This window comes from Protomyctophum bolini (genome assembly GCF_963924005.1).
Source record: "Protomyctophum bolini genome assembly, chromosome: 14".
Lineage (NCBI taxonomy): Eukaryota > Metazoa > Chordata > Actinopteri > Myctophiformes > Myctophidae > Protomyctophum > Protomyctophum bolini.
In genome coordinates, this window is record NC_137875.1 from 2,142,150 (window position 1) to 2,162,149 (window position 20,000).

Consider the following 20,000-nt stretch of genomic DNA (forward strand, 5'->3'; position numbering starts at 1 on the left):
TTTTTCCAAAAAATAGCAGACCTAGAGAGGGTAGGCCATTAGCAGGCCTTAGCAGTTTCCACAGCACTTCCCTGTCTAGGCTATCAAAAGCTTTTTCGAAGTCTACAAAGTTTACATAGAGGGGGGATTGCCACTCTACGCACTGCTCAATGATGATTCTCAGGGTTGCAATATGGTGTGCACACACACACACACACACACACACACGTGCACACATACACGCGCGCACACGCACTGCAGGGGATGAATGGAGTGAATTATTAAAGTTTCCAATTAGAGTCGTTGACATTTGGATCAAACTCACCCTGACCTTTATACACACTCTGACAAACACTCCACTCACTGTCCGTCTGTTACACGCACACGCACGTACATGCGCACACGCGCACGCACACGCACACGCACACACACACACACACACACACACACACACACACACACACACAGACTGGCCCTAAACACACAATGTTCATTTACAACATGACAACCACCTAAACACACACAATGTCATTTACAGCATGACAACCACACCTAAACACACACAATGTCATTTACAGCATGACAACCACACCTAAACACACACAATGTCATTTACAACATGACAACCACACCTAAACACACACAATGTCATTTACAACATGACAACCACACCTAAACACACACAATGTCATTTACAACATGACAACCACACCTAAACACACACAATGTCATTTACAACATGACAACCACACCTAAACACACACAATATCATTTACAACATGACAACCGCACCTAAACACACACAATGTCATTTACAACATGACAACCGCACCTAAACACACACAATGTCATTTACAACATGACAACCACACCTAAACACACACAATGTCATTTACAACATGACAACCACACCTAAACACACACAATGTCATTTACAACATGACAACCACACCTAAACACACACAATGTCATTTACAACATGACAACCACACCTAAACACACACAATGTCATTTACAACATGACAACCACCTAAACACACACAATGTTCATTCACAGCTAAGCATTGCTGTCAAGAATGTTTTTTCAAGAACATCCGGCCAGCGCGACAATAATTATGGAATACTTTCATTGCCAAGCAAGGAAATACCTAGTTCTGTTGTTTCGGGTCAATTTATTAACTTATGTATTAAAGTAGCCGCGTAATAATCAGGATAATGTATATGGCTGAGTGGTCATTGTTAAATCACCTTCAGGCTGAGTGTGTGTGTGTGTGTGTATGTGTGTGTGTGAGAGAAGACAGACTATGCACCCACTGCACACTAAATGAAGTGGAAACCGAGCTACACTTCCTAACCATCTGTCCATTGTACCAAGACATCAGAGACACACACTTCCCACAGATTACAACCACACACGGAGATTTTGAAAACATGACCAATGACAAAAAACTCCCATATCTGCTGGGCGAAGTACAACAATGTGCAAACACAGCAGCAAGATTTGTGAGTTGCTGTGATAGGAGAAGGATATCAAATGGAACACAACCACCCTAAAGACTAATCATTGTGTATATTCACTATACCTGCATCGAGTGATCTTGGTACATAAGAAGTTGATCTATTTAAGATTCTGACCTTCAAAGTACATAATTTTTGTTTTGATTGTATTGCTGTATTGTTGTATTGTTCTTTCTGCTTTGGCATTAATGTAAACGTATGTTTTCTCATGCCAATAAAGCCCTTTGAATTGAATTGAATTGTGTGTGTGTGTGTGTGTGTGTGTGTGTGTGTGTGTGTGTGTGTGTGTGTGTGTGTGTGTGTGTGTGTACCGTGGTGGTGAGTCCTGGTACTGCATGGTGTTGGACTGGGACAGAGTCTCAGTGAAGGAGTCAAAGTCCAACGCAGCAGGAAAGTCCTCCAGACACGTAGACCTCAGGTCTCCTAAAGAACCTCCATACGAGAACCCATCAGCTGCAGGGGGGGGGGGGGGGAGAGAGAGAGGGGGGGAGAGAGAGAGAGGGGGAGGGAGGGATAATCATTATTATTATTATTATTATTATTTTTAAATCCTTAGGTTTACCAATATTATTCATATCTTAATTTCTGTTATTTAAGCTCAACTGGTAGCTTCTATATAGGAAGGCCACTCGATAAGCCCCTTGGGGTTTTTTTTTCTCCAGACCCAGACAAGGAGAGCCTCCCAAATAAAACCTCTTCTGCTCCAGAGCCAGGCGAGGAGAGCATGTATAGAGCAGGGGTGGGCAACTGGCGGCCCGGGGGCCACATGCGGCCCCCCCACCTTCACTTAATGTGGCCCTCAGGTTAATATCATAATACTGATATAATATTGGTTCCAGCTTGTTTACAATTCCACAACATGCAAACATGACCCGCTTTAATTACTTCAGGTCTAAATTAGTAGCTCAATGCTTCAACACAGGTATAATTAAAGGTATTTGAAATTACATAAAAATGTAAATTTTCAGGATTCCAATTCGAATATACGTAGCAAAAATTGCCGATCTACAAGCTCAAAACGTGTCGCAGCGCGACGCGTTTTGAGCTTGTAGATCGGCTATTTTTGCTACGACAGTAATACATGGCCCTAGGGAGTGAGTGTGGAAATATAGTGGCTCCTCTCCCCTGATGTAGAGGCAACAACCGGCCTGGTTATCAGGAGAAGGTTCTTCTAGGCCTCATGGGGTTCAGTGTCTTTCTCAAGGACACTGAGCTGCACTGTAACTGTACAAATAAAGTATTACAAATTGTTCTAAGTCAACTGAATGGCAGAGTGTCTGTGCGTGTGTGTGTGCGTGCGTGCGTCGTACCATACGTAGCCCTGAGGTGGGGGTTTCTGAGGTGTGTGCGTGCGTGCGTGCGTGTGTGCGTGCGTGGGTCTTACCGTACGTAGCTCTGAGGTGGGGGTTTCGGAGGCGGCTGTCTTTGCGTAGACTGCCCACGATGATGGTAACACAGGACAGGAAGAGGACCAGACCTACGACCATATATGGTCAAGCCCCAAAAAAATGACAAAAAAATCACACTTGTGTGAAGTGAGGGGCGCCCCTTATCATCATGCATCATTCAATGGGTTGTCTGTCAACGCTTTAGTCCTGTAACCAGTCGGACTCCATTCGCATGTATGCCCCCCCCCCCCCTAAAAAAGGGGGGCCGAAAAGTGTATCGAGCAAATCATAACAATTTACTCATCAGAGATGTGCACACATAGACATCAAAGGGGGCTTCTGCCCCTGCCTCTTTTACCCGTCTGTAAAACAACTGCCCTCTCCAGGCCAACGAATGCAGCGTTTTTACTACATGGTGAAAGAAATGCAACATGCCCTCCTCTCCTCTCCTCCCCTCTCCTCTCCTCTCAACCTCCCCTCCCCTCCCCTCCCCTCGAGGCACGTCCCTGGGAGGAGACCCCCGGGGCAGACCAAGGATCACGTCCCACTGGGAGGAGACCCCGGGGCAGACCAAGGATCACGTCCCACTGGGAGGAGACCCCCGGGGCAGACCAAGGACCACGTCCCACTGGGAGGAGACCCCCGGGGCAGACCAAGGACCACGTCCCACTGGGAGGAGACCCCGGGGCAGACCAAGGACCACGTCCCACTGGGAGGAGACAACGGGGCAGACCAAGGATCACGTCCCACTGGGAGGAGACCCCGGGGCAGACCAAGGACCACGTCCCACTGGGAGGAGACCCCGGGGCAGACCAAGGACCACGTCCCACTGGGAGGAGACCCCGGGGCAGACCAAGGATCACGTCCCACTGGGAGGAGACCCCCGGGGGGCAGACCAAGGACCACGTCCCACTGGGAGGAGACCCCGGGGCAGACCAAGGATCACGTCCCACTGGGAGGAGACCCCCGGGGGCAGACCAAGGATCACGTCCCACTGGGAGGAGACCCCCGGGGGCAGACCAAGGCACAGTTGGAGGAAACACATCGACTCACTGGCCTTGGAACGTCTCGGGATCCCCCCAGGAGGAAGTCACTAATGTTGCTCTGGAGAGGGAAGTCTGGAGCACTCTGGTGGAGCTGTTTCCCCCGCGACCCAACTACGGATAAGCGGTTGAAGATGGATGGTAAAATACTGTACCTATGACGATGCCTGCCACCACCAGAGGGACAGTAATAATAATAATAACCTATGACGATGCCTGCCACCACCAGAGGGACAGTAATAATAATAATAATAATAATAATAATAATAACCTATGACGATGCCTGCCACCACCAGAGGAGACAGTAATAATAATAATAATAATAACCTATGACGATGCCTGCCACCACCAGAGGGACAGTAATAATAATAATAATAACCTATGACGATGCCTGCCACCACCAGAGGGACAGTAATAATAATAATAATAATAATAATAACCTATGACGATGCCTGCCACCACCAGAGGGACAGTAATAATAATAATAATAATAATAATAATAATAACCTATGACGATGCCTGCTACCACCAGAGGACAGTAATAATAATAATAATAATAATAATACTGTACCTATGACGATGCCTGCCACCACCAGAGGACAGTAATAATAATAATAATAATAATAATACTGTACCTATGACGATGCCTGCCACCACCAGAGGAGACAGTAATAATAATAACCTATGACGATGCCTGCCACCACCAGAGGGACAGTAATAATAATAATAATAATAATAATAATAACCTATGACGATGCCTGCCACCACCAGAGGGACAGTAATAATAATAATAATAATAATAATAATAACCTATGACGATGCCTGCCACCACCAGAGGAGACAGTAATAATAATAACCTATGACGATGCCTGCCACCACCAGAGGGACAGTAATAATAATAATAACCTATGACGATGCCTGCATGCCACCACCAGAGGGACAGTAATAATAATAATAATAATAATAACCTATGACGATGCCTGCCACCACCAGAGGAGACAGTAATAATAATAATAATAATAATAACCTATGACGATGCCTGCCACCACCAGAGGAGACAGTAATAATAATAATAATAATAATAACCTATGACGATGCCTGCCACCACCAGGGGCGACACCAGCAGCGAGGCGTCCCCGCCGGACTCCCTGTCACTCCTACAGTCTGGGTACTCCCCATGAGACTGGTTGGAGCTCACTGCAGAGAGAGAGAGACACACAGAGAGACATTACAGTCTGGGTACTCCCCATGAGACTGGTTGGAGCTCACTGCAGAGAGAGAGAGAGAGAGAGAGACACAGAGAGACATTACAGTCTGGGTACTCCCCATGAGACTGGTTGGAGCTCACTGCAGAGAGAGAGAGAGAGAGAGAGACATTACAGTCTGGGTACTCCCCATGAGACTGGTTGGAGCTCACTGCAGAGAGAGAGAGACACAGAGAGACATTACAGTCTGGGTACTCCCCATGAGACTGGTTGGAGCTCACTGCAGAGAGAGAGAGACACAGAGAGACATTACAGTCTGGGTACTCCCCATGAGACTGGTTGGAGCTCACTGCAGAGAGAGAGAGAGAGAGAGAGAGAGAGAGAGACACACAGAGAGACATTACAGTCTGGGTACTCCCCATGAGACTGGTTGGAGCTCACTGCAGAGAGAGAGAGAGAGAGACACAGAGAGACATTACAGTCTGGGTACTCCCCATGAGACTGGTTGGAGCTCACTGCAGAGAGAGAGAGAGACACAGAGAGACATTACAGTCTGGGTACTCCCCATGAGACTGGTTGGAGCTCACTGCAGAGAGAGAGAGAGAGAGAGACACAGAGAGACATTACAGTCTGGGTACTCCCCATGAGACTGGTTGGAGCTCACTGCAGAGAGAGAGAGAGAGAGAGAGAGAGACACACACACACAGAGAGACATTACAGTCTGGGTACTCCCCATGAGACTGGTTGGAGCTCACTGCAGAGAGAGAGAGAGAGAGACACAGAGAGACATTACAGTCTGGGTACTCCCCATGAGACTGGTTGGAGCTCACTGCAGAGAGAGAGAGAGAGAGAGAGAGAGAGACATTACAGTCTGGGTACTCCCCATGAGACTGGTTGGAGCTCACTGCAGAGAGAGAGAGACACAGAGAGACATTACAGTCTGGGTACTCCCCATGAGACTGGTTGGAGCTCACTGCAGAGAGAGAGAGACACAGAGAGACATTACAGTCTGGGTACTCCCCATGAGACTGGTTGGAGCTCACTGCAGAGAGAGAGAGAGAGAGAGAGAGAGAGAGAGAGAGAGAGAGAGAGAGACACACAGAGAGACATTACAGTCTGGGTACTCCCCATGAGACTGGTTGGAGCTCACTGCAGAGAGAGAGAGAGAGACACAGAGAGACATTACAGTCTGGGTACTCCCCATGAGACTGGTTGGAGCTCACTGCAGAGAGAGAGAGAGACACAGAGAGACATTACAGTCTGGGTACTCCCCATGAGACTGGTTGGAGCTCACTGCAGAGAGAGAGAGAGAGAGAGAGACAGAGAGACATTACAGTCTGGGTACTCCCCATGAGACTGGTTGGAGCTCACTGCAGAGAGAGAGAGAGAGAGAGAGAGAGAGACATAGAGACACAGAGAGACATTACAGTCTGGGTACTCCCCATGAGACTGGTTGGAGCTCACTGCAGAGAGAGAGAGACACAGAGAGAGAGAGAGAAACAGAGAGAGAGAGAGGAGATAGAGACATAGACACACAGAGAGAGAGACGGAGAGACATAGAGACACACACAGAGAGAGAGAGAGAGATACATAGACACAGAGAGAGAGAGAGAGATACATAGACACAGAGAGAGAGAGACACAGAGAGAGAGAGAGAGATACATAGACACAGAGAGAGAGAGACACAGAGAGAGAGAGAGAGGGAGAGAGAGAGAGAGAGAGAGAGAGAGAGAGAGGGAGAAGGAGATAGAGACATAGACACACACAGAGAGAGAGAGAGACATAGACACACAGAGAGAGAGAGAGAGAGAGAGAGAGGGAGAGAGAGAGGTAACATTGTGTGAAGCGGGCCCAAAGGTGATACTGCGTGGCCTCGTAACCCAATTAGACCTGAGGACGATTCTACAAATGCCTTCTACAGAACCCTAATATGTTTCTATGTCATTCGTTCTCAAACATCTTCACGTCAAAAATATCTGTAATTGGCCGTCAACCTCCATCTGAAAATATGTAGTTCCATGGGGGACCCCCCCCCCTCAGAGGCAAAGATTTGAGTTAAAAACGTTCACTCTGAATGAATATATTCAAACATTTGAGCCACATTTTCACGATTCTTCAAAAATAACAGACCTACAAGCCCGTAGCGCGGCACTCGGTGCCGCGCTACGGGCTTACAAGCCAATCAGAACCAACGGGAACCGGAGGGTGCAAAGGTGGTTTTTGGTTGAAAACGTTTCAGTTCTTTTTAAATGTCGGCTGTGATGTTTGCTTTGAAGGCCTCGTTGTGCTGAAGCACGTTAAGGCTCGGTGTTACGGACGAAATGTGGCTCAAAGAATATAGTCTATTAATTCACAGTATTAACAACAGATTTATTTTACAGTATTAACACGGTATTTACAGCATGACATGTAAACGGTAACAATCAATTGTTAATGACACAGACTACTGTGTGTGTGTGTGTGTGTGTGTGTGTGAGTGTGAGGGTCAGGTTACATAACTGCAGTCATGTCCTCTGACTGAGTCTCCTCCATAACCCTCTACCTCCTTCAGCCCCCCCTCCCTACCTCCACCCCCCCTTTCTCTCTCTCTCTCTCCCCCCCTCTCTCTCTCTATCTCTCTATCTCTCCCGGAGGACTTATTCCATTTCAGTGTGACAGATAATTAGAGCTAGAGTCTACATTTAGTTCAAACACACACACACACACACACACACACACACACACACACACACACACACACAATTATTAGATTATGGAACAACAGCAGTGTTCTGTTTTCCGTCGCTGTTACATGTGATATCTGTGTGCGTGCCTGCGTTTGTGTGTGTGTGTGTGTTCTTCATGTGTGATGTGTGTGTCTCACTAACCTACATTTGTCTTTCTGTGCTCTCTTTTCCACCCCCCCCCCTCCTTCTCTCAGTAGCAGCCAATCACAAGCCCAGAAAGCATAACCTATTTTATCATCAACAGCAAACTGCATTATCTTTCTTATACTAAACTAACAAAAAAAAAGATCATTTTTTTTTAAAACCATAAAACAAACAACTTTCTTGTAAGGACTAGCAAAATTGTCCTCACAATGTCGGTTTCTGACACGCACGCACGCACGCACGCAAGATGAAAAAGGCATTGTTCACGCTAGTACATGGAGCTGTCCGTGGTGCTGAAATAGCAGAATGGTTTACATGGAGCTGTCCGTGGTGCTGAAGTAGCAGAATGGTTTACATGGAGCTGTCCTCGGTGCTGAAGTAGCAGAATGGTTTACATGGAGCTGTCCTCGGTGCTGAAGTAGCAGAATGGTTTACATGGAGCTGTCCTCGGTGCTGAAGTAGCAGAATGGTTTACATGGAGCTGTCCTCGGTGCTGAAGTAGCAGAATGGTTTACATGGAGCTGTCCGTGGTGCTGAAGTAGCAGAATGGTTTACATGGAGCTGTCCGTGGTGCTGAAGTAGCAGAATGGTTTACATGGAGCTGTCCGTGGTGCTGAAGTAGCAGAATGGTTTACATGGAGCTGTCCTCGGTGCTGAAGTAGCAGAATGGTTTACATGGAGCTGTCCTCGGTGCTGAAGTAACAGAATGGTTTACATGGAGCTGTCCTCGGTGCTGAAGTAGCAGAATGGTTTACATGGAGCTGTCTGTGGTGCTGAAGTAGCAGAGTGGTTTACATGGAGCTGTCCTCGGTGCTGAAGTAACAGAATGGTTTACATGGAGCTGTCCGTGGTGCTGAAGTAGCAGAATGGTTTACATGGAGCTGTCCGTGGTGCTGAAGTAGCAGAATGGTTTACATGGAGCTGTCTGTGGTGCTGAAGTAGCAGAATGGTTTACATGGAGCTGTCCGTGGTGCTGAAGTAGCAGAATGGTTTACATGGAGCTGTCCTCGGTGCTGAAGTAACAGAATGGTTTACATGGAGCTGTCCTCGGTGCTGAAGTAACAGAATGGTTTACATGGAGCTGTCCTCGGTGCTGAAGTAGCAGAATGGTTTACATGGAGCTGTCTGTGGTGCTGAAGTAGCAGAATGGTTTACATGGAGCTGTCCTCGGTGCTGAAGTAACAGAATGGTTTACATGGAGCTGTCCGTGGTGCTGAAGTAGCAGAATGGTTTACATGGAGCTGTCCTCGGTGCTGAAGTAACAGAATGGTTTACATGAAGCTGTCCTCGGTGCTGAAGTAGCAGAATGGTTTCCCAGACAGAAGGAGTCCCGTGATTATTTCTCCCGACTAAAACATGATGACCAGGCCACATTAAAAACAAATAAATTGTGTGTCAATAAAGATGCCATTTGTTTACTACAAACTGTCCCTCACGCCATCAAACTGTCATGGCAGCTTCATGGCTGTATTTGATGAAGACTCAAGAACCTATTCTGCTCCTTTACATTACTGGCCTGCTTCTAAATCCTTTGGTCTCCTCCGTCAGTGCCTTCCTGCCAGCCTGAGCACCTCTCCACGCAGCTCCAACCCAAGTATCATTTCTGCTTTTGGAAACTGGGACTTTATGTTTTGGACTTAAGTTATATCTTTTTTTGCCATGAATGTTTTGGAAGACCTTCTGTATTTTGAGTAATAAATACATTATATCACGTTTCCTATACTAGTCTCTGTCTGCCTTGACAAAAACAAAAACAAAAGAACGCTAGAAAACAAATCCCCCCCCCCAAAAAGCAGAACCAACACAGTCATAAATCACTGTCATTAAGCTAATGGACACTATAGCGTCTGCATCCATTAGTCACAGGGGAAAACAATTAAGCCAATTACAGGAAGACAAGTCATCGCCAATGGTCGTTAGTACGCGTTAGCGTCATTACATGACGGACCAATAGCCTGACTCGTCTAATCCCCCACTGCAGCATTTCATTAACCCATTCTGGGCGGGGAACTCATTTTGGTGTTAGCATCATGTTATGCTTTAGCTAATAGAAAATAGCAGATCTACAAGCTCATAGATCTGCTATTTTTTATTTATTTATCGAAGACCGACTGACATAGAAGACATTTTTTAGATTCTGATCTCAGGTCTGATCTCAGACATTTTTAGAATCTGATCTCAGGTCAGAATGGAAAACTGTCAGGATGTAGAAGACATTTTTAGAATCTGATCTCAGGTCAGAATGGAAAACTGTCAGGATGTAGAAGACATTTTTAGAATCTGATCTCAGGTCAGAATGGAAAACTGTCAGGATGTAGAAGACATTTTTTTAATCTGATCTCAGGTCAGAATGGAAAACTGTCAGGATGTAGAAGACGTTTTTAGAATCTGATCTCAGGTCAGAATGGAAAACTGTCAGGATGTAGAAGACATTTTTTAGAATTTGATCTCAGGTCAGAATGGAAAACTGTCAGGATGTAGAAGACATTTTTTAGAATCTGATCTCAGGTCAGAATGGGTTAATAATGAAAACTGTCAGAATGTAATAGACATTTTTTTAGAATCTGATCTCAGGTCAGAATGGGTTAATAATGAAAACTGTCAGGATGTAATAGACATTTTTTTTAGATTCTGATCTCAGGTCAGAATGGGTTAAGACAGCCAATCAGTGTAAGTGATGTTGGAATAATTTATCTGTGTATTGATCTGCCTTCAGACGACAGCGCTGTTACTCAGTGTTGGGGGAAAAAGGACCAATGCGGCAACGTGGAGCACCGTTGCAGTTGGGAGGAAATAACTCCATAACTTCGTTTGTGAGGCTTTTGATTTATTTTGGCATAAATCAGTGCTATTGAACACCCTTTACGTCTGTGTGTTGTTCCATAAATCAGTGCTATATTGAACACCCTTTACGTCTGTGTGTTGTTCCATAAATCAGTGCTATATTGAACACCCTTTACGTCTGTGTGTTGTTCCATAAATCAGTGCTATTGAACACCCTTTACGTCTGTGTGTTGTTCCATAAATCAGTGCTATATTGAACACCCTTTACGTCTGTGTGTTGTTTCATAAATCAGTGCTATATTGAACACCCTTTACGTCTGTGTGTTGTTTCATGAATCAGTGCTATATTGAACACCCTTTACGTCTGTGTGTTGTTTCATGAATCAGTGCTATATTGAACACCCTTTACGTCTGTGTGTTGTTTCATAAATCAGTGCTATATTGAACACCCTTTACGTCTGTGTGTTGTTTTATAAATCAGTGCTATTGAACACCCTTTACGTCTGTGTGTTGTTTCATAAATCAGTGCTATATTGAACACCCTTTACGTCTGTGTGTTGTTTCATAAATCAGTGCTATATTGAACACCCTTTACGTCTGTGTGTTGTTTCATAAATCAGTGCTATATTGAACACCCTTTACGTCTGTGTGTTGTTTTTCAAAAATATTGAACCAATGGAAAGTAGTAAGAAGTGCTTTGGACAAAACCTCTTAACTCCATTGGACCCTCATTCCCATATATTGGATATACCTATCTTAAAAACAAGAACATAGATTACACCCTATAAAAAACCTCTCTCTCTCTCTGTGTGTGTGTGTGTGTGTGTGTGTGTGTGTGTGTGTGCGTGTGTCTCAGGATGGCAGATAGAGAGATGATCGTGACCTGCTGGCCCACATTCCTTCCTCCTTCACCTTTAATCATCCAAACGTTTTCTCCTGTCTTTATCTCTCTCTCTCTCTCTCTCTCTCTCTCTCCCTCCCTCTCCCTCTCTCCCTCTCTCCATCTCTCTCTCTCTCTCTCTCTCTCTCAATTCAATTTCAAAAGGCTTTATTGGCATGATAAATATGTTCTACATTGCCAAAGCGTACATACATACAACAAAACAAAAGTCAACATTGTGCACACAGACACAACAACAACAAACATCCAAACGTCCCAACAAATAATGAACGAGCAATACAGTAACAATGAAAATAAATAAAGTAACAAACGGAAACATAACAGCAACTTAATGACCCTGTTCAGACAGATATACCTGTCTCTACTGTCCACTGGCTGTCCCCCCCCTCTCTCTCTCTCTCTCCCTCTCTCTCTCTCTGCCACAGCAATGAGTCATTCACTCTCATTGGCTGCAATGAGTCATTCACTCTCATTGGCTGCAATGAGTCACTCACTCTCATTGGCTGCAATGAGTCACTCACTCTCATTGGCTGCAATGAGTCACTCACTCTCATTGGCTGCAATGAGTCACTCACTCTCATTGGCTGCAATGAGTCACTCACTCTCATTGGCTGCAATGAGTCACTCACTCTCATTGGCTGCAATGAGTCACTCACTCACTCTCATTGGCTGCAATGAGTCACTCACTCACTCTCATTGGCTGCAATGAGTCACTCACTCTCATTGGCTGCAATGAGTCACACACTCTCATTGGCTGCAATGAGTCACACACTCTCATTGGCTGCAATGAGTCACTCACTCTCATTGGCTGCAATGAGTCACTCACTCTCATTGGCTGCAATGAGTCACTCACTCTCATTGGCTGCAATGAGTCACTCACTCTCATCAACCTGTTTCTATATCAGTCATGGTATTAAAACCTGTTTCTAAATCAGTCATGGTATAAAAACCTGTTTCTATATCAGTCATGGTATTAAAACCTGTTTCTAAATCAGTCATGGTATAAAAACCTGTTTCTATATCAGTCATGATATAAAAACCTGTTTCTATATCAGTCATGGTATAAAAACCTGTTTCTATATCAGTCATGATATAAAAACCTGTTTCTATATCAGTCATGGTATAAAAACCTGTTTCTATATCAGTCATGGTATAAAAACCTGTTTCTATATCAGTCATGATATAAAAACCTGTTTCTATATCAGTCATGGTGCTCAAACCTTTTAAAACCTGTTTCTATATCAGTCATGCTGAACCTTTTCATGTAAAGGACCTCCAGAATCATCTGTATTTTGCCGCCGACCCGTATCTCAAAATATGTCGTTCCAGGGACCCCCCAGAAGGACCCCCCTGAAGCAAAGCTTTGAGTTAAAAATGTTCACTTTAGAAAATATATGTATATTCAAAGATTTGCACACATTTTCACGATTTTTCAAAAATATCAGATATAAAAGCCCCATGGCACGTGACTTTGTGCCACACTATGAGCAATATTACACGAGAGGGTGTTGTTTAACGTGATTATTGCCACGACAGTGATGCGGTCAGGAACGAGACGAATATACAATTCTACAAAAGTTACCCTTAAAACTAATGACAGATGTATAGTCACTACGACCGCAAATGTCCCAAGAAACTAGCTAGCCTTATAGCCACGAGTTTGCTATAGCGCTCTGGGAGAACAGAGCAGCTGAATTCTTTGTTTTGATTACAGGTGGTGAACGGTGCTGGTTTGACCTACGGCTAGAAACCGTTTCAACCAATCAGATTGCTTCCTCAAAAAACGTCCTGTTCCCTCCATCCTTCATCCATCCATCCTCTCATCCCTCCATATCTCATCCCTTCATCCCCAGTGCAAATGGAAAGCAAGATAGAAGCCAAACTCAGTGGAATGAGAGACGCACTCACACGCACACTCTCACACACACACACACACACACACACACACACACACACACACACACACACACACACACACGTTATTACAAAAAAGATGCATCATCATCAGTGCGTGCGTGCTTGCGTGCGTGCGTGCACATTCCAGTGTGCACGAGACATGCATCAAAGGTTCCATTTCCCCGCCGTGCGTACTGTTTGACCAATCACAGCTATAGATTTAAAATATCCAACTATCCAATCACGGTTCAATTTGCGACGCCTATAATTATGTGACCAATCACATAAGCTGCATTTATTATTGCACTCACATTATGGACCAATCCTGCAGCTTGAATCTGTGCAGTGGACCAATGGCAGCGTGCCGTGTGCATCGACCCAGTGGATGCCTCATGAATATTTATCATCCCCTCGTTAAAGATGCATTCACATCATACATATATTTACATATTCTCTCACTGTGTGACGCACAATGCAAACCTGTAGAGACTCCACCGGTGGTGGGAAACGCACTGTTGTGTTTTAGGTTTACTTAACCCATTCTGACCTGAGATCAGATTCTATAAATGTTCTTCTACATCCTGACAGTTTTCTGAAAAAGATATGTTTCTATGTCAGTCGTTCTTTAGATTTTTCAAAAGTAGCAGACCTACATGCTCGGAGCTTGTAGATCTGCTATTTTTCAATAGCTAAAGCATAACGTAATGCTAACACCAAAAGGCGTTCCCGCCCAGAATGGGTTAAAAAAGAAGAAGAAAGAAATAAACAATTAGAGTACATTTCCTTAAATGACATTATTTTTCATTCATTTTATCTTTTTTCGTTTTTCTTTTAGGTTGTATTTATGACCTCAATTACGCCCCCAAAAAACGGAACTTTGAACATTCAAGTGGATTTTTTTGTGGTCTGGGGTTTTCTCTGGGGGTTGGAAGCCTTTTGAGCCGCAAGGAAAACAGGCAAGACAGTGAAACCAGTGACATCTGCTGGGAAATGCCATTGACATGTAAGGGAGTTGCAGGCTGTGACATCACAAACAGCAGGAAAATCAGAGCACTCGTTTTGAGTCAGAAAACCCGCCAGACCACAGAACATCTACTGAATGATAAAAGTTCAGGTTTGTTTTGGTGCAACTGAAACGAAAGGAGAATTGACATCATGTGTGTCTCAGCAAATCTGCTAATCGGATAATTCTCGATGATAAGAGTGCCCCTCACTTCACATGGGTGTGATTTATTTGTATTCGAATCTGGAAAAGTTAAAGTTTTAGACATAATATGACGATATCATAATGTTTTACATGATTTTAAGACAAACAAAAAAGAAGATTACGGTATAGTCCTCAAGACACACACACACTCACACACACACACACACACACACACACACACACACACACACACACACACACACACACACACACACACACACACACACACACACACACACACACACACACACACACACACACACAGCTGACCACCTGTGGTTTCTATTAATTGTCTATACGGGGGTCTGATGTGGGGGGGGGGGCTGATATTTTCCGACCCGCCGGTGCGTGAAATCTGCCTCATATCCATTTAAATAGATTTCTGTACAAAATAGCATATAAAACATTTAAATTCATAAACGCCCTCATATGCATTTAAATGCATTTCTGTTTCACTTGGATTTAATCCATTCTGGGCGGGAACCCCTTTTGGTGTTTTAAGCATTATGTTATACTTAAAAATAGCAGATCTACAAGCTCATAGCTCATAGCTCATAGAGTGAGCGTTTTTAACTCAAATCGTTGCTTCAGATTTTCAGATGGGGGTCGGTGGTCAATTACATATATCTTTGGGGGTCCTTGACATGAAAATGTTCGAGAACGACTGACACAGAAACATAGTTTTTTTTTTTTAACTGTCAGGATTTAGAAGACATTTTGTAGAATAGTCCTCGGGTCTGAATGGGTTAAAATAAATAGGCCCCACAGTGCCCCCGGAGGAGAGCAAGGACGAAGGGACAAACGGACGAAGGGACAGACGGACGACAGACAGACGGACGGACGGAAAGAATATGGTCGCCGTGTCCTTTTAGATTTCAGCAATATAAATGACTATAGTGTTGTGTCACAGCTTTTTTTTAAATCGCATGATCTACAAGCTCATATACTGTAGCGCGTCACCTCGTGCCGTGCTATATGAGCTTGCAGATCTGCTATTTTTTGAAAACCTTCATGACAATGTGTGAGAACATCATTTGAAAATCTTTGAAAACCTTTTTGATTATTTTGAATGGTTGAATGGGGGGTCCATGGGACTACATATTGAATCGTTGAATGGGGGGTCCATGGGACTACATATTGTATAATTACTATTTTATAACAATAATACATTTATTTATTTAACTTTGCCTGTCGCACGTTGATGATGTCATTTGACCATGTGTGTGGTCAAGCCCAATGGATGTGGATGCATATGATCATGAAAACACATTTAAGAAATATTCTGATGCTCATATTAAGCGTAGGAAGTATTACGTTGTATTTAGGAAGCACATGTATTCCAAAGTTGTCCTGGCGCGCCACCTCGAATTAATGTTTTATTAAGTTCCAAACATCGTACACATGCACCCTCCACCAACCTAGTCCCCATATATGGGGGACAAGGGGAGACCAACCTAGTCCCCATATATGGGGGACAAGGGGAGACCAACCTAGTCCCCATATATGGGGGACAAGGGGAGACCAACCTAGTCCCCATATATGGGGGACAAGGGGAGACCAACCTAGTCCCCATATATGGGGGACAAGGGGAGAGCAACGGACTTGAACTCATGCTTCCTTCATGCCTGAGTGTCCAAGTTGCTCCTTTACACCTGACAGGGGGGAGTTTCCCTGGTTGGACGTAGCGCGTGGAAGGAACACGTTATTCCAACCAGTTCCTTTCCCCTCCATCAGGCGCCCCGGCTGGCCAGGGGGAGGCAGTTTAGTGGGAACATCGTATAGTTTATGCCATTCTGAGCAGGAAAAACACTAATGACCGAATGCACTACACAATTAGCCATGCACACCCCCCCCCCCCCCCCCCCCCCCACACATGGAAATATAAATTGCATAAGCTATATAGAGACATATATTTCCTTTTTATCCACATATATCCACATATGTGACCAGGGACAGTGGTTTGATATACAAGGGGGCCCTGGTCATTTTTCAGTTATTTACATATTATGAAACTGCACACTGTAACCTTTAATATGATGTATTGCTCATTGAAATTGGGGGGGAAATGAAGAAGATATGACCATAAATTATGACCATGACCAACCTGAATATGGCAGAACAATATTCTGCCATATTCAGGTTCATATATGTGGATATATGTGGATAAATGCTGCATATATTATATGTACATTAAAGATATATTTAAATTAAAACCATAGCACCACCATTGGCATTGTGGACAAAGTCTTCTTTAGTTTTGGGTCTGAGAGGCTAAATGTCAGGCTTAAATGCCAAATAAATAATGGACCTTGATATGAGAAGGGTTTTAAAACCACTGGGATTGATCGATAGAGGGTGAAATGCCGCTGGAACGCAAATTATGATTATTATTATTTTTTCATTCTCATTTCCTTCGCCACGGGAGCGTCGTGATTGATGCGCTGGCGGCGGGAAGCGTGGCGAGACAGCCAGCGGACGATGACGACCATGATGATCACTGGAGGAATGGAACTAAGTACATCTACTCAAGTACTTAAAGATTAAAGAGTGCTGTGATGTCAGTATTTTTTCATGAGGTTTTGGACACCGAAATGTGGTGTTTTCCGAAATGCGGAAGTGCTCAATGTTTACACAATGCAACAATGGTGGTGCGACAAGAATGCACTAAAACCCTCTGGGAGACGGTGCTGAGGTTGGGCGCCACACTGCGTTGGCGTGAATGGGCTATACTATGGCCGCACGACCTCCTCACAACACGGCGCACGTGAAACGTTGCGAGCTCATACTGTATAACTGTACATTAGTTACGTTACTTCTTATGACATATACAAGGGTTTATTAAGCGGTTAATCTCTGCGTCTAAATATGGTTTAGTGTGGAACAGTGGGACATGCTGTCCCTTGAAATGCAGGGATGAGGAGTCCACACACACACACACACACACACACACACACACACACACACACACACACACACACACACACACACACACACACACACACACACACACACACACACACACACACACACACACACACACACACACACACACACACACACGTCAGCTCCAGACTTTCATGGCTGACCGCCTCTGTCAGTCTGACCACAGCGAAGCATTATCGCACGCACGCATATAGGGCTGTATTTTGCGTGTCTTAAGTACCAGGTCTTATTCCCTAACTTGAGTAAACTAAAGACCTGGAGGCGTGTCTTAAGTACCAGGTCTTATTCCCTAACTTGAGTAAACTAAAGACCTGGAGGCGTGATCACAGAATAGCCAAAGAGCATTGACCACGCCTCCAGGTCTTTAGTTTACTGAAGTTAGGGAATAAGACCTGGTACTTAAGACACGCAAAATACAGCCCCCAGTCTCTTTGTTTGTCACTCCACTTGGCTTTTATTCATCCCTCTATCCCCTGAGCCCCCGGGGCGAACAAGGGATTTCAGGTGTGAAGAGAGAGAGAGAGAGAGAGAGAGAGAGAGAGAGAGAGAGAGAGAGAGAGAGAGAGAGAGACAGAGAGAGAGAGACAGAGAGACAGAGAGAGAGAGAGAGAGAGAGAGAGAGAGAGAGAGAGAGAGATGTGCATTATAGATGAGAAAGAGAGAGAGAACGCGGACTGGAGAGAGATAGAGATAGAATGATGGAGAGAGAGAGAGAGAGAGAGAGAGAGAGTGACGTGGCGCCCTAGGGTGCTATGACTATAGGGTGCAATGACATCGTGTGTGTGTGTGTGTGTGTGTGTGTGTGTGTGTGTGTGTGTGTGTGTGTGTGTGTGTGTGTGTGTGTGTGTGTGTGTGTGTGTGTGTGTGTACGTATTTTCAGATGGGGCTCGGCGGCCAAATACATAATAATATTTGAGAACCACTGACATAGAAACCACTGACATAGAAACATGGGGTTCTTCAGAAAACTGTCTAAATGGGTTAAGGAAATGAGCTATAGGGTTTGATTGATTGATTGATTGAAATATGTATGAACAGTTTGCAGAATTACAGTACGTTTCAAACACAGACTCAATACAAAAGACTGTTAACTTGTGAGTGAAGGACGACCCAATTAAGCATTACACACTCGTTTACAATGAGGGTCCGCCGTGTTCAATTCATCAAAAGGTGAGGGAGAGAAAGACAGTGGTGAGCCAATCAACCAATCAGAGAAGAGCTCCTTACCTGAGCAGATTAACTTCATGAGCATGAAGCCACGCCCACACAGTCTACCGCTGGGACATCGCAACACACACGCCCCCAACCGCAGGTGGTCCGGAACGCACAGCACTGCTGCTGCGCACGCACACACACACGCACGCACGCACGCACCCAGACACGCACACGCACAGTCGCACACACACACACACACACACACACACACACACAGAGGAGAGAGACAGACACATTGAGTCTTTCGATTTGATTGGTTGAAATGTGTATTGACAATGTTTACATACAGAAAATACACATGACTATAATTTAAAGAAAGTGCGGTTGCCGCAGTCGCTTATACATATAGGCCCCTCCCACTAACGTAGCTATAGCAAAATTACAATTTCAAGTCACACACCTGTGATCAGTAAGGGGGGGATTTATGTAAAGTAAGGGGGGATCTATGCCCCCCCCAAAAAAAATCATGTTTTCGCGAGAAATGGTTAAAGTTTTCGCGTTTGCGGCGCGCCCCCCCAATAAATGAAAATGGAATTGCTTTTGGCTTTTGGTTGATTAACCCATTCTGAACGGGAATCCATTTTGGTGTTAGCATCATGTCATGCTTTAGCTATTGAAAAATAGCAGATCTACAAGCTCGTAGCGCGCCACTGAGTGGCGCGCTACGAGCTTGTAGGTCTGCTATTTTTGAAAAAAATCTAAGAACGACTGACATTTTTTATAGAATCTGATCTCAGGTCAGAATGGTTTAATCAGACCAGTGTGTGTCGTCCAGTGGAAACCTCGTATGAATCTGATCTCAGGTCAGAAGAATGGGTTAAGGAAAAATGCACCATAAAAAAGGGATGAATGCAGAAACACCAAAGCTGGTTCTGACGAGACGGAGGAAACAAGAAGGAAACCAATGAGAGGAAATGAATGAAGGCAAATGGAGAGAGAGAGAGAGAGAGAGAGATGTGAGAGAGAGACAGTCACAGTGCACATGGCCAGCTGTTTAGAAAGCCCCAGGCGTGTGTGTGTGTGTGTCGTGTGTGTGTGTCATGTGTGTGTG

At 44.6% G+C, this 20,000-nt stretch overlaps 1 protein-coding gene across 1 annotated transcript in view; it reads right to left on the reverse strand.

Annotated features, from left to right (window-relative positions):
* bean1 (brain expressed, associated with NEDD4, 1) overlaps positions 1-20,000 on the reverse strand; it is a gene marked incomplete at its 3' end in the record, with an annotated part of 28,831 nt that overhangs the window by 6,766 nt on the left and 2,065 nt on the right. Inside the window, exons 2-5 of the mRNA XM_080782090.1 lie at positions 18,962-19,069; positions 5,015-5,125; positions 2,882-2,974; positions 1,809-1,950 (exon numbers count right to left, since the gene is read on the reverse strand). Of these exons, the coding sequence (XP_080638216.1) occupies positions 1,809-1,950; positions 2,882-2,974; positions 5,015-5,125; positions 18,962-18,986 (371 nt within the window). The 5' untranslated portion in view covers positions 18,987-19,069. The remainder of the gene's footprint in view (positions 1-1,808; positions 1,951-2,881; positions 2,975-5,014; positions 5,126-18,961; positions 19,070-20,000) is intronic.